The 15,110-nt window shown below is 45.5% G+C and overlaps 1 protein-coding gene across 1 annotated transcript in view; it reads left to right on the plus strand.

Annotated features, from left to right (window-relative positions):
- The window catches only part of RGS7 (regulator of G protein signaling 7), a 131,633-nt gene that overhangs the window by 109,167 nt on the left and 7,356 nt on the right, over positions 1-15,110 (plus strand). Inside the window, exons 10-15 of the mRNA XM_008158623.3 lie at positions 1,735-1,833; positions 3,733-3,794; positions 4,946-5,056; positions 6,599-6,724; positions 10,431-10,617; positions 13,726-13,815. Coding sequence (XP_008156845.1) covers positions 1,735-1,833; positions 3,733-3,794; positions 4,946-5,056; positions 6,599-6,724; positions 10,431-10,617; positions 13,726-13,815 — 675 coding nt within the window. The remainder of the gene's footprint in view (positions 1-1,734; positions 1,834-3,732; positions 3,795-4,945; positions 5,057-6,598; positions 6,725-10,430; positions 10,618-13,725; positions 13,816-15,110) is intronic.

Here is a 15,110-nt window from a genome sequence, read left to right on the forward strand (position 1 = left end):
TCATCCTCTGCTCATAGCACATCCGAGTGCCCAGGACGGACTTTATGGAGCAAGACTCAAACTGTGATCAGCTCTCCCGAAGCTGCATGGAGTGCACTTCTCGCTGCTTGTTGAATGTGGAAGAGTTACTCTTTTTAAAAAAATAATTTTTAATTGATTTCAGAGAGGGAGGGAGAGGGAGAGAGAGAGAGAGACATCAATGAGGAGAGAGCATCATGGATCCGCTGCCTCCTGCACGCCCCCTACTGGGGGGACGGGCCTGCAATCCGGGCACGGAATCAAACCGTGACCTCCCGGCTCAACCACTGAGCCATGCCGGCTCAGCCCATTCTTTTCAAAGAATTTATAGTAATGAAACCAAGGTAAACAGAAATGGAGGTTCGAAAACTTAGACCCTCTTTCATGCTCCTTATCAAAAATGAGTGTGACTCAACGGAAAGAAACGGCACACATCAGAAAGTACAATTATTGCATAATTGGGGATCTTTCATCTGCCTAATTTTTAAAAAATCACCCTCCACTGTTATTTCAGGGGTCAGAAGGTTTTATTTAATCGGTTCAAATACAACTAGTCATAGTCCACGGGGGCCTTTTCTGTTTTCTCAGTGGAATTACTAGCCAAGTCTCCTCGGACGTCAGGCCCTATGCTCATTCGTCTTTCCTTTCCTCCACGTTATCACGTTTTCGTCATATATTTATTTGTGTGATTATTTGTATAACCCGTTTCCCTTCCACTAGATTATGGGTTCCACTGGGAGAGAAAGCATATCCACCTTCATTTACTTCCATGTCCGTTACGCTTAGCACTATATCCAGCTTACAGTAGATGTTCCATACATGCTGAGTGAATGAATGAAAGAAAAGAGGACGCTCAGTTCATTCAGTGCAGTCCTGTCAGTCATTAATTCACAGCATATGTACGACTCCCGGGGTTAAGCTAAATGCCCGGTGACGGGAATTGAGTTCTGGGGAGGATGGGGCTAAGAGAGGAGGAGAGATTGAATGATCCCCCAAGAATGGTGTGAGTTGGATGGTGGTTCTGAAAACTGGCTCAGTTCTGCAGCTCGGTCAACCCTCTTCTGGTTTTTCAAGCATTTCTTTTCACACCTACCTGGTCACTTCCACGTCCGTGGGAGGGGTTCATACAGTTTTCATATGTCTTCATCCTTCATCCTCCTCCTCCTAAAAAAAAAGGTGCTCTGAGCCCTCCCCCAAACTTGGTCATCACACTTGCCATGTCTTCTCCATGTTATCCATTATTCTGTTGAAGTTCATGACCTAGCCACACCTTTTTACTCAGAGCTGTGCTTCTGTTTTACATCCGAGACATTTAGGATAGCGGTGCCTTTTGAATTTTGATCAGAAGCTTAAACAGATAGGCCTCAATGTTACCTTAATGAATATGTCACACACACACACACACACACACACACACACAAAATTGCCTCTTCCCAACTCTGTGACAGCCCATGCTGTTTTGTCCTAACCCCGTGGTCGGCAAACCGCGGCTTGCGAGCCACATGCGGCTCTTTGGCCCCTTGAGTGTGGCTCCTCCACAAAATACCACGGCCTGGGCGAGTCTATTTTGAAGAAGTGGCGTTAGAAGAAGTTTAAGTTTAAAAAACTTGGCTCTCCAAAGAAATGTCAATCGCTGTACTGTTGATAGTTGGCTCTGTGGACTCATGAGTTTGCCGACCACTGTCCTAACGCATTTCTTTTTTTTATTTCATATAGTCTGTCTATGGTTTACAAAACGATATTCGAAGTCACAGTCCTACCCACACACCCACGCCAGAAACGAAACCTCCCACAGAAGATGAGTTACAGGAGCAGGTGGGTCAACCTGTAAAACGGCCTGTTAATGGTTTGCAGAGTAGCCGCTATGAAAACCAGACAGTGAAAGTTTAATAGCAGGTGTTTTAAACGCTTACTTGTATGGCTGACTGTTTCGTAGAGAAGAATTTTCAGTTAAAAAGTAATGAAATTGTCTCATTGTAAGGTATGTAGTCAAAACTCCTCTATATGTAACTCCCCAAGTCCTTCATTCTCTACCCAGTGTTTTAAAGGCGCATGCACTAATTTATTATCGTGTATTCCAAAACTGGTCTTGCAGAATGAGAAGACAAGAGGTTGGCTACGTGGCCATGGCTTTACCATGTCCAGTCATGTGACGTGATTTTCACAAATGAGTGTTTATTCTTGTTTCTACAGTCTGGTCTCTATACCTATACGCCTCTTAAAGTTTTCCCTTATCAACGCTGATGTAAGGTCATGGTATATACCACATCTTGTTTTACCAATTGATCAATAGTTTCGTCTCTGAGTAGTATTGCAAAGCAATCACCAGTGTCTCCTATCAAATAATAATTAACCTCTTGGTAGATTCAGTCCTGGGGCTTTTCCCCTTTTTGATTCTTTTTTTTCCTTCTTATATCTGATTATTATATGATTTATCAATAATGTAATACATTTTTCTAGTATATTTACAATCCTCATGAAGGAAAAAGTAATTCAGATAAAATTTTTATATGTTTTTATTGATTTCAGAGAGAGGAAGGGAGAAGGAGAGATAGAAACATCAAGGATGAGAGAGAATCTTTGATTGGCTGCCTCCTGCACGCCCCCTTAACTGGGAACTGAGCCCGCTCCCCGGGCATGTGCCCTGACCAGGAATTGAACCATGACCTCCTGGTTCATAGATTGATGCTCAATCACTGAGCTACAGAGGCTGGGCAATTCAGAGAATTTTAAATGAAACTTTCCCATGTGTGATTATGTCCATGGGGGTGTTGGAACTGTTGGTAAAATTATTCTCAAAACACATTATTGATGCTTCAGGGGATGGTATTAGGAAGTAGGTTATATTTTGAAATTATAATAACAAATAACAAATGCATTTATACTCTGAATTCAATATTTAGGAAGTAAAATCAGATTCTGATTTGGTTGTTTACCATGAATACATGTTTAAAATCTTTATAACACTTTCAACTGACCAGTGTGGCTCAGTGGTTGAGCGTCGACCTATGAACCAGGAGGTCACGGTTCGATTCCTGGTCAGAGCACATGCCCGGGTTGTGTGTTAGATCCCCAGTGGGGGGCGTGCTGGAGGCAGCTGATCCATGATTCTCTCTCATCATTGATGTTTTTCTCTCTCCCTCTCTCTTCCTCTGTGGAAACCAATAAAAAAATATGTATTTACAAAACATAAAATGTTTATAACACTTTAAAAGAAATTTACATGTTGTTAAAGCAGGCAGAATATTGAAATTCATTGCTGTTCTAAAGCTATTGGTTATATTTACACTGAAGCAGATTTTAATTTTTTAGCTCTTTCATATCTCTCTCATTTTATTTATTTATTTATTTTTAAATATATATTTTTATTGATTTCAGAGAGGAAGGGAGAGGGAGAGAGAGAGAGAAACATCAATGATGAGAGAGAATCATTGATTGGCTGCCTCCTGCATGCCCCCTACTGGGGATCAAGCCAGCAACCCAGGCATGTGCCCTTGACCAGAATCGAACCTGGGACCCTTCAGTCCGCAGGCTGATGCTCTATCCACTGAGCCAAACCAGCTAGGGCATCATTTGATTTTTTAAAACAGACTTTGGATTTTTACTGATGTAGAATATGTTCTTGTTTGGAATTTCCCAGTTTATCAGAAATTAGAGCTGAAAATTGTGAGACTCTCACTACTTATATAACCATTTCTTGAACTCTGTTTTCAGATAAACTATTGGCAAATACAGTTAGACAGACATCGGTTAAAAATGTCAAAAGTTGCTGATAGGTGAGTATTTGGAGATGTCCATATGCACTTACAATTTTTATCTGACAGTGAAATCTGATAAAAATGGTATAAGAACTGTTGGACAGGGAGCTGAGATAAGTGATTGGGACCCTGTAATAAATGTTATTTTGTTTTTTCCTCATTTATTTTTAAATATTTTTATGGATTTCAGAGAGGAAGGGAGAGGGAGAGAGAAACATCAATGATGCGAGAGCATCATGGATCAGCTGCCTCCTGCACGCCCCACACTGGGGATGGAGCCCACAACCCGGGCATGTGCCCTGACTGGGAATGGAACCGTGACCTCCTGGTTCATAGGTCAATGCTCAACCACTGAGCCATGCCGGCCGGGCTGTCTTGCTGCAGTTTAAATTAATTACAGCATGATCCTTATTGTCTTACATCCCCAGAGGTCCAATCCTGTGCAACCAGAATCAGATACAGAAGAGAATTCCAAGGCCCTGAATCTTCTCCCTCCCGCTGGGAGAAACGACCCTTTCAGCTTCTGAAGCTGGCCTTTCTTTCAATTCACACTGACTTACTGCAGAACTCCAAAACTGGAATTAACCTCATATCTTATATTTTTCCCCATTTCTTTATTATTTTAATCTGTTCTTAATAGCATTCCTGTCCTGCACTTTGAGGCATTGTCAAATCCTACCTCTTCAACGTTTTTCCTCTCCTCTTCTTATTTTTAAACACAGATTTTAAAAAGTTTTTGCTCAGCGAGTCACTCCCCTGTTACCTAATTCCTATAAATACTTCAGAAAAAAAATTACTTTTTAACCTCTTTTCCACGTTGGCTAAAATCAGTTCAGCGGCGGGCAGACTGGTCGACCAAGGATCGGAGCTGACCCTTAGCCCTGCCCTTCACACACTGACCTCTTGTGTCTAGTTTATTGTAATGGAGGGATATTGACTCCCACGGCGTAGGCATGGGGAGGGGTGGAACCCTGGGCCACATTGGTCTTCCGAGAAGCACAATAAGGGAATGTGTGTAAGTTTATTGAAATGGGAACACTGCCATTGGGGTTCATGCTGGAAAGCAGCAAGCATGCCTGGGCCATACATTTTCATAGTGTCCCTTACTCTGGGCTGGTTACAGCCTCAGCCGGAGAGCTAAGGGACGTGAATGTGTTTCTTCCCTCCAGTCTGCTAAGCTACACGGAGCAGTATTTAGACTATGACCCATTTTTTGTGCCGCCTGACCCTTCCAACCCGTGGCTGTCCGATGATACTACTTTCTGGGAACTTGAAGCAAGGTAAGTGTCATTTTCCCTTCCCTCGAAATCCTTCACTTATTTCAGGGTTTGGGTTAAACGGGAAGAATCCTATAGCTGGGTAGTGGTCACCACAATTGTACTCTGTGTCTCCATTAGCCCATGGTATAAAGCTCTTGTTATGAAGGTAATGGTTTTGAACCTTAGGTGTTTGAACTTGCATTAACATTTGCATTTCCAAAAGACTCGTGCAGAATGGAGGTATAAAGGCTTAAGGTAGACCAGTCAGAGTTGGGATCTTCGGTTCTTTAGCTTATCGTCTTAGCTACCTGAAAAACCCACGTAGTCACAAAGGCCCATGTGTTCAAGTAAAAATGAACGCTAAATCCATACTTACTTAAGCCCAGTATAATTATACTAGAGGCCCGATGCACGAAGATTCGTGCAAGAATGGGCCTTCCTTCCCCTGCCTGCCGGCACCGCCTTCGCTTCAGCCTGGAGCCGCCTTTCCACCTTCCCACCTTCCCACGCTGTCCAGAGGCACAGCCTTGTGGCGCCTGTGTATGCAAATTAACCCACCATCTTTGTTGGGTTAATTTGCATACTCGCTCCTGATTGGCTGGTGGGAGTCGCGAAGGTACGGTCAATTTGCATCTTTCTCTTTTATTAGTGTAGATGCCTGTATACATTCAATTTTAAAACAAAAGGACCTTACTCTAAGAGAAATTGGCAAGAGACGGACTTCTTAAGAAAACCAAAGCACCACTTAGGACTCCCTGGTTTCTTGCACGAGCCAGGAAAGAATTCTGTTACCAGTGTCGATCGAGGGATGAAGAGACCGTTGCGTGTCACTTCATAGAGGGAGTCTTTTGTATCCTATAGCACTTCTCCAGCTTGGATTTGGGGCCCTTGTCTTTCTTTTACCCCCATGCAGTGCTTCTGACATGCAAGAAGCACAGAGCTCTGGATTGGTAGGTTCTAGATTTCATAGATGAGGAACTAGCTAGAATCCCAAAGTGTTGATGCTCCCCCAGGATTAGGCCACACATTTAATTGGCAGCGGAATCATCAACGAGGACTCAGGCCTTTCGGTTCCCGATGCATTTTTCTCTCAGGACAACATGCCACCATGTGACTGCATTGGGGGGTGTGGCTACGAAATTGGGCTGTCGGGTCAGAATGTCTGCCATTTACCCCTGATTTCCTGTCTGTCGTTGGCAAGTGGTAACCCTCTCTGTGCTGCGATTTCATCGTCTACAAGATGAGAATTAAAATAGTACCTAGCTCATAAAAAGTTATTGAAAGAAACTAAGAGAATCCATATGGTGAAACAAAAAACAAAAAAAAAACCTAAAAGATCCATCCGATGCTCATTGGACCTCAGACTTCATTATTGATGCCTATAGCTTACGCCTCACTGCCATTTCATTCAGAGTCATCGTTCTGAGATTCCCCCCTCTCCCCCCGAAAGTTCAGTTAAAGACGGGAATGTCAAGACATCTATGGTTCTGAGAGGAAATGTCCTGGCGGAAATTAGGGCTTGTACTGAACGGAATGTGTTGGGTTTGGTTTCGTCTCCTCTAGCAAAGAACCGAGCCAGCAGAGGGTCAAACGGTGGGGCTTTGGCATGGATGAAGCATTGAAAGACCCCGTTGGGAGAGAACAGTTTCTTAAGTTTCTAGAGTCAGAATTCAGCTCCGAAAACTTAAGGTAAGACGTGTTTTTCCGACCGTATACTATAAGCCAGAGATACCGCCTGTATCGTGCCTGGTTGTGTAGGATGTAACAGATCAATGACTCTCCCACCAGCATCATGGTAATGACAGGAGCCCATTGAATTCCTGCCACTTGATGGAGGAAGAAGAAAAAAAAGATAAAATGAGGCAAAGTCTGTCCAGCATGATCAGTCCCTCGTGGTGGCATATTTTTACCCTGTCTTTACAGTATACATTTTGTGCATTTGCAATGGACTCCATAAAGAAGTGTTTGGCAAAGTGGAAAATGGCCAGTAGTATTTCTGCAGTTGAATTAAAACATCGACTATTTATGAATAGTGGTCTTCCTTGCATATGGTTTCTCAAGTAAGGTCTACAAAAAGAGATCGGGTGCTAATGTCAAAAAACTTGAGCCCTAGCTGGTTTGGCTCAGTGGATATGGCGTCGGCCTGTGGACTGGAGGGTCCCGGGTTTGATTCCGGTCAAGGGCACATGCCCGGATTGCGGGCTCCATCCCCAGTAGGGGGTGTGCAGGAGGCAGCCGATCAGTGATTCTCTCCATCATTGATGTTTTTCTCTCTCTTTCTCCCTCTCCCTTCCTCTCTGAAGTCAATTAAAAAAAAAACAACCCTAAGGGGAGGGGGAATAACTTGAGATGAACTGGGGGGGGGGCAACTCTTTTCTTTGCACATTGAACACAGCCCCAGGCAGTTGAAAGCAGCGCCCCATTAAGCTGCTGGTGAGAGAGGGATCCATGTTCCACCCCTCTGTCGTAAACATCATCCCCACATACTTTTGAAATTTTTCTAACTTGAAGGACACCTGGAAATTAAATTTTTCAGTGTGAGACAGTGGAGTAGACTTTAGTAGCCCCGTTGGATGATACCTTTCCGCTCCATGAGACTGTTTTTCCATGAGCTCTTTCATTCATTATTCTTTTCGAAACACCGTGCCCCAACTTCCTTGCCCATGACACACGCCGTCCTGTGAAATTGATTTACTGGAAGGTCTCGGCGTTCGTTTATTTTCATAGGAACGAAGCCGTGTGCCGGGCATGGTCACATTCTTTGGGGGGACGTTAGCAGATACCAACAACGCGTTCAGGAACATGCTGGACTTGGGCCGTCGTCCCACGGATTAAGCAAGCTGAGCGCAGACAGAACCGGGAGGAACTTCATCGTATCCGTGTGCCCGCCAGGAATTGTTACAGAACAATCAGATTTCTGCTGCAAAATCTCTGGGTTGCAGCTTCCTATGCTCCTTCAAGTTCACGAGGAGCTTCTCAAGGTTATGAGAGCTACAGTTGCTAAGGATTTTATTGAGCCTGCCGAGTAACATTTTCTCTATTAAGGTCACATCATCACTTATTTTTTTATACAATCCTATATAATAAAAGCCTCATAGGCTAAGAGTCTGGTCAACCGGTCGGCCGTTCAGCCAATCCAAGCGTAATATGCTAACGATATGCTAAGGCCGCACAACCGCTCACTAGGACGTGCACTGACCACCAGGGGGTTTATTTTTACCCTGTCTTTACCCATAAAAAATATTTTTATTGATTTCAGAGAGGAAGGGAGAGGGAGAGAGAGAGAAAAACCTCAATGATGAGAGAGACTCATTGATCGGCTGCCTGCTGCACGCCCCACACTGGGGATCAAGCCCGCAACCCCGGGCATGTGCCCTTGACCAGAATCGAACCCAGGACCCTTCAGTCCACAGACCAAAACTCTATCCACTGAGCCAAACCGGCCAGGGCTAACCATTTCCTATCTCAATAATTCCGTGCCCACTAATTTCCCTGCTAAGGAATAGCGTATAAAATATTACATCTATCACACGTAGGTGACGTGTTTCAATGCCCCTGCAAACGTCAGCCTTTCAGAGGGCTGCCTGGGAGGGCTTTGTGCTTCTGTCATCCCATCACTCTCTGCATTAAAAAGCCCCAAATCAGCTACTTGCCCTGATTTCCCCAGCGAGGGCTGTTCTGAGCTGAGCCCAGAGCTCTTTTACTCCAGGAACGCTTTGCTGTAATTCCCTTGCCAGGCAGAGCAGAAAATCCGCTCTGTGCTGACCCTCATCGCTCCGGTGGACACAAGGTCAGAGACGACAGGACAAGGCTCGGCTTTATCTCCCCATCGTATGCCGTATGCCACTCACCCTGGTACCCTCCAAGCCCCAGTTCCTCTCTAACGAATGGGCCCTTATCGTTGCTACTCGGCTTCAATAAAATGGAGGTTGCACAGGACGGGGGCTCTGGCAGGTCCACTTTTTTCCCCCCCAAGATATTTTTATTGACTTCAGAGAAGAAGGGAGAGGGAGAGAGAGAGAAAAAAAACATCCATGATGAGAGAGAATCATGGATCGGCTGCCTCCTGCACGCCCCACACTGGGGATCGAGCCCACAACCCGGGCATGTGCCCTGACCTAGAACAGAACTGTGACCTCCTGGTTCATAGGTTGACGCTCAACCACTGAGCCACACCGGCCAGGAGGGTTGCTATTTTAAAAATATATATATATTTTATTGATTCCAGAGAGGAAGGGAGAGGGAGAGAGAGAGAGAAACATCCATGATGAGAGAGAATCATGGATCGACTGCCTCCTGCACGCCCCACACTGGGGATCGAGCCCACAACCCGGGCATGTGCCCTGACCGGGAATCGAACTGTGACCTCCTGGCTCGTAGGTTGATGCTCAAACCACTGAGCCATGCCAATGAGTCTCTCTCATCACTTTGAACAGCAAACACTTACATTATTTTCATTATTTCCTTATGAAACATTTTACGCCTTTGAATACAACTAATTAAAAAAAAAAAATCAGTAAAGGCTCCATGTAGGAAGCCCTGAGAGAAAGTGAATTCATTCTTAGGCATCCATGTGGATTGTATGAGCGCTCGATTTTGTAAGGCTTTTCAGACGATGAGACATTGTGCAACCAGACCATCCATGGGTCCGGGCCGCTTGTCACGACTTGAGCCAATTCAGCAGAGACAGGGGTGAATCCTATGTGAGCGTGTATTCCAGTCCTGCCAGCAGCAGGGGAGAGCAGCAGGGCACCCACAAACATCTGCTCTGCACCCACCATAAGCCAGCTGCTTATACTGGGTGGGAGGACAAAGAGTACGTGGGAAGGTACACGGAGTGGCCAGATGATGATGATCTCTGAACGCATAATGATCTGGCCACTCCGTGTATATATATATATATTAGAGGCCCGGTGCATGAATTCGTGCATGGGTGGGGTCCGGCCAGCCTGGCCAGGGGGAGGGGACATGGGCAGTTGGCCGGCCTGCCTGCTGGTCGAACTCCTGGTCGAGGGGACAATTTGCATATTAGCCTTTTATTCTATAGGCTAGACACTGAGTGGCCAGATGATTATGCGTTCAGAGATCATCATCATCATCTGGCCACTTCGTGTAGATAAAGGGCAAATGGGTAGTTTCTGCTGCAAAATGGTTCATTATTTCATGGTAAGAGGCAGCGCCCGGATGGGGAGGAGGGGCCGCATTCCCAGGTGAGCTCCCAGGTTTCACGTGCAACTCCCAGCCAGGTGAGACCGTGCCTTCTGTCCTGAGAACAACGCCATCGCGGCTCACAGAGCGTGATGACTGTTTCTTACCATCCTCGCTGGCCCCCCCACATGCTATTTCTGCCCCCATCCACGGGAGTGACTGCTCCGTGTCACCATGCCCCACGCAGGTTCTGGCTGGCGGTGGAGGACCTGAAGAAGAGGCCTATAAGGGAAGTCCCCTCGCGGGTCCAGGAAATATGGCAGGAATTCCTGGCTCCGGGAGCCCCCAGTGCCATCAACCTGGACTCGAAGAGCTACGACAAGACCACGCAGAACGTGAAGGAGCCTGGGCGGTACACCTTCGAAGACGCTCAGGTGGGTGCCCGGGGGGCGGGGGGGGGGCGGGGGCACGGGTTCTGTCGCATGCGTGCTCCCACGGAGCGGAGGGGTGGAGGTGCTTGTATGTGGTTTTTCTTGTCATTGGCAGCCGTGTCTGGTCCTCCAGGGTAGGTCACTGTGTGGCACCTAACTCCCATTGATCTAGGAGAGAACAGAGGCCCTTGAGCGTGACCTGTTTTGAAAAGCCTGGGAATGTTCTGTCAATGTATATGGTTTTATGTGAACCTTTGTGGGGTTTTTTGTTTGTTTTTTAAATGTATTTTATTGATTTTTTTACAGAGAGGAAGGGAGAGGGAGAGAGAGTGAGAAACATCGATGAGAGAGAGAAACATCGATCAGCTGCCTCCTGCACACCCCCTACTGGGGATGTGCCCGCAACCAGGGTCCATGCCCTTGACCGGAATCGAACCTGGGACCCCTCAGTCCGCAGGCCGACGCTCTGTCCACTGAGCCAAACTAGCCAGGGCTGAACATTTGTTTTTATGTGAACATTTGAAATATTTGAAACCTTTTCCTTCATTTTCTACTCTGTCACCCATTATGTGAGCAAGCATTTGTCCAGAGTGGCGGGGGATGGGAATGAGGGGGGTGTGTGAAGAGATCATCCAAAGACCTTGTATGCACATATGCATAACTCATGGACACAGACAAGAGGGGGGTGAAGGCCTGGGGGTGGGGGCGGCCTAGAAGGGGTCAATGGGGGAAAAAAGGGGACATCTATAAAATCAACAATAAAGATTTTAAAAAGTATAAAAATAAATAAATTCTTTGGAGATTAAAAAACAACACAGTGGCCCAACCTCAATAACACGTTTAACCCCTTCAGGTGTCTTTCCATATGGAGACTCTGAGACACTGATATTTCTAAAGGATTTATTATTACTAATAGTCAGAACTGAATTAAATTAGCTTACGATATGCCACACTCAAACCCGTTTCGGCACTGAGGATCAAGTGGAATGCTAGATTCCGGCAGTTGTTAATTTTCCAAGTTAACGTTTTTAGTCTGCGAAAAAGAAATGAAAGGAAATTTATATGACGATATTAACTTCCTAAGTCAACATTTCAGGGTTTTCTTTTTTCTCAAATTGGACAGACTCTCCCCCTGAAGAACCATTTGAATTTCCACTTTCTCTAATAAAATATTATTCTCAAGAAGAAAAAGAAACTTGTAATGAGAGGCTATTATTTCCTCATGGTGTGTTGCAACTGGCCCTTAAATCGGAACAACGCCTCCGTCATACTTTCTTAAACCGTCTTTAGAAAAGAATATTCACTCCAGAAAGCATGCTGTATGTTAAATAACAGTGTTACTCAATAAAATAAAGTACAGTCCTGAGCAGTGAGCCACGCAAATGCCCTGCCTTGATTTTACTCCCAGTTGGAAATATTTCCTCCACAGCTTTGGTTTAAGGAGGCAAACTACTGAGTAGGAAGCGAGCGCAGCTAACTGAGCTTCCATTCCCCCTCTGTGCCAAGCCCTTCCATGTGGAAATAATTCCATCCTGTGGAGACACGAGCAGGGACCAGGATAAGAACTCTGGCCTTAGCTTACTTCTCTGCTTGCTTATTTTTATTTCAGTTCAAGACGAAATTCCCAACATTTTTTTTCTGGAGCCAACAACGTGTAAACTGTTTGGCATAACCTTTCTGAATCGGTAAAAAGGAATATTTAGCCCTGGCCGGTGTTGTTCAGTGGTTAGAGCGCTGGCCTGCACACTGAAGGGTCTCCGGTTCGATTCCCGGTCAAGGACGTGTACCTGGGTTGCTGGTTCCATCCTGGCCCCTGTCAGAGCACGTGCGGGAGGCAGCCAATCAATGTGTCTTTCTCACGTCGATGCTTTTCTCTCTCTTCCTCTCTCCCACGCTCCCTCTCTCCCCCACTTCCTCTCTCTAAGCATGTCCTCCGTGGGAATTTTTTTTAAATGGATGTGAACATGGTTACCAGTCTTGGTGAGGCCTTGTGAGGGCTAAATTAGCCAATGTAGGCAAGTACGCAGAAGCGTACCTGGCATAGACGCCAGTAGGTTTGAGTTCTTGCTCTGCACAGCTCCATCCTCTGCTCAACACTCACCATTCCTTTCCTTCCCGCAAGAACTCTGTATTCTGCATTAGAAATGAAAGCTGAGAGAGACGGGTACATTGGCCCAAATTTGTACTGTGTGACTGAGATCTGTAGCAAGAGAGCATCCGAGTCCCAAAAGGCTTGACTCCAGAACAAAGACATGATTTCAGTCTTACAGCTACGAACTGATCCGGCTTGACATGCACCAGATGCTTGGCGAGGAACCTTGGGCTAGAGTGAGGATTCCTCCTGACGTTTTGAAGTGGGTTCAGAGGGACTCCAAGTGATCGCGGGTGTGTCTGAGACTAGGGAAACGGAGTCACTTCTAAAATTATATGTTTTCTCCAAGTAAGAAGAGATTGGGACGTCCAGACACTCTCAAAGGGCTCAAAACGCTACATCGACCTGGCGTAGTTTGAAGCGCTAGCAGATTGATTTATTTTTTTTTAAATATATATTTTAATGAATTTTTACAGAGAGGAAGGGAGAGGGATAGAGAGTTAGAAACATCGATGGGAGAGAAACATCGATCAGCCGCCTCCTGCACACCCCCTACTGGGGATGTGCCCGCAACCAAGGCACATGCCCTTGACCGGGAATCGAACCTGGGACCCTTCAGTCCGCAGGCGGACGCTCTATCCCCTGAGCCACACCAGTTAGGGCTCTAGCAGATTGATTTAAATTCCCAAATAATCCATGGGAACCAACAACTTGATTTAGAATCGCTTTATGACACTCTGTTAACGAAACTCCCATTTAAAAAAAAAAAAAAAAAAGGACTGGGTGTGATTTACATTCCCAGTAGCTCCTCAGTCAGTTTTAAAATTGATTTATGAATAACAAAATGAATTTGAGGATCTGCTTGTTCTGTCAACAGAAGGTGTTCTCAGCGGCGGAATCATGCTTTACTTCTAGCTGCTTCCGGGTGGGTTTTCCGACAATCTGTTGTCTTCTGATCACGGCACCTGGTCTCCCCTGAGAAATGATGAAGCCGAGCCCTAACCGTTATTTCTTTTCAGGAGCACATTTACAAATTGATGAAAAGTGATTCATACCCACGTTTTATACGATCCAGTGCCTACCAGGAGCTTCTACAGGCGAAGAAAAAGGTACCGGTTCTTTGTGACCTCTTAAAACCGGGTTCTCAGTTGTAATTCCTAGGAGTAGTGACCTTCCTGGGGCCCCGGGGAAGTGGACAGAGGGTAAGTGAACACACCCCGAGACCCTCCCCAAACCTTTGCCTTTTATAAGAGCCATTTAAGTTCTCGTGGCTTCTGTTTGTTGATTGCTTATTTTCTTTTTTTTGTTTGTTTCTGTAGATGTTCTTACTTTACAAAGTTGTGTTTTTTTTTGAAGCTGTTTTTCATGTTTCATGTTAGTCTTTTATATGCCTAGTTCAAGGAAATAAAAAAATTGCAATAGCCCGGCCGTTGTTGTTCAGTGGTTGAGCATCCACCTATGAACCAGGAGGTCACGGTTGAATTCCCGGTCAAGGGCACGTGCCCAGGTTGCAGGCTCGATCCCCAGTGTGGGGCGTGCAGGAGGCAGCTGATCCACGATTCTCTCTCATCATTGATCTTTATTTTTCTCTCTCTCTCTCTCTCCCTCTCCCTTCTTCTCTGAAATCAATAAAAATATTTTAACAAATAATAAGAAAATAAAAATAAAGTCATTAATAAAAGGAAGCCTTGCTTGGCAGCTCTGGCCCCTCCCGGTCCCTGTGGTTGAGGTCATGACTTGGTGTTTTATCATTTCATCTCCTCCTCTTTCTGCTCTGTTTTCTTGCTCTCTCTCTTTTTTTTTTTTTTACGTTCCCTGTTTCCCTTTGCCTTGCCCCACCCCGCACGTGTTAAGTCGGAACCCTCCATGGATCGCAGAACATCTTTTGAGAAATTTGCGCAGAATGTGGTAAGTCTCATCTGGGGAGGAACTACACATCCTGAAGTCCAATGAGGCCGTGTCCCCAGTTTCTAACCCCGTCTCCCACTTGGATGGAACTGCCAAGATGCTGCCTTGATTCAGATCCAGAACTTGGTTTCTCATTCCCCTTGGGTCTCAGCCCTTTCCAGGGTGGATAAAGATGTCCCATATGGGAAAAATCTCCATGTATCCATGGAACTAAGGTTTGCCAAGAAGCCTATATGATAATACGTGAAATGAAGAAATCATGGTTTGCTTACATTTTTTTCTTTTTACTCAACGATACCCCTTTCTTTATGAAAGAGAGAGCATGCGTTTCTATGATCTTGCCCGTGGCTTTTTGTAATGCTTAAAAGATGAAGAACGATGAGCGGGGGTTGGTGGGGGTGGGCCGTGCTTTCTATGTCCGTAGGGAGAAAATGACCCAGAAAGCAGTTGACAGCCAAAGACTTGGTACGAATGGTGGCCGGTGATAAGCTCTGCC

The sequence above is a fragment of the Eptesicus fuscus genome, chromosome 24 (assembly GCF_027574615.1).
Source record: "Eptesicus fuscus isolate TK198812 chromosome 24, DD_ASM_mEF_20220401, whole genome shotgun sequence".
Classification (NCBI taxonomy): domain Eukaryota; kingdom Metazoa; phylum Chordata; class Mammalia; order Chiroptera; family Vespertilionidae; genus Eptesicus; species Eptesicus fuscus.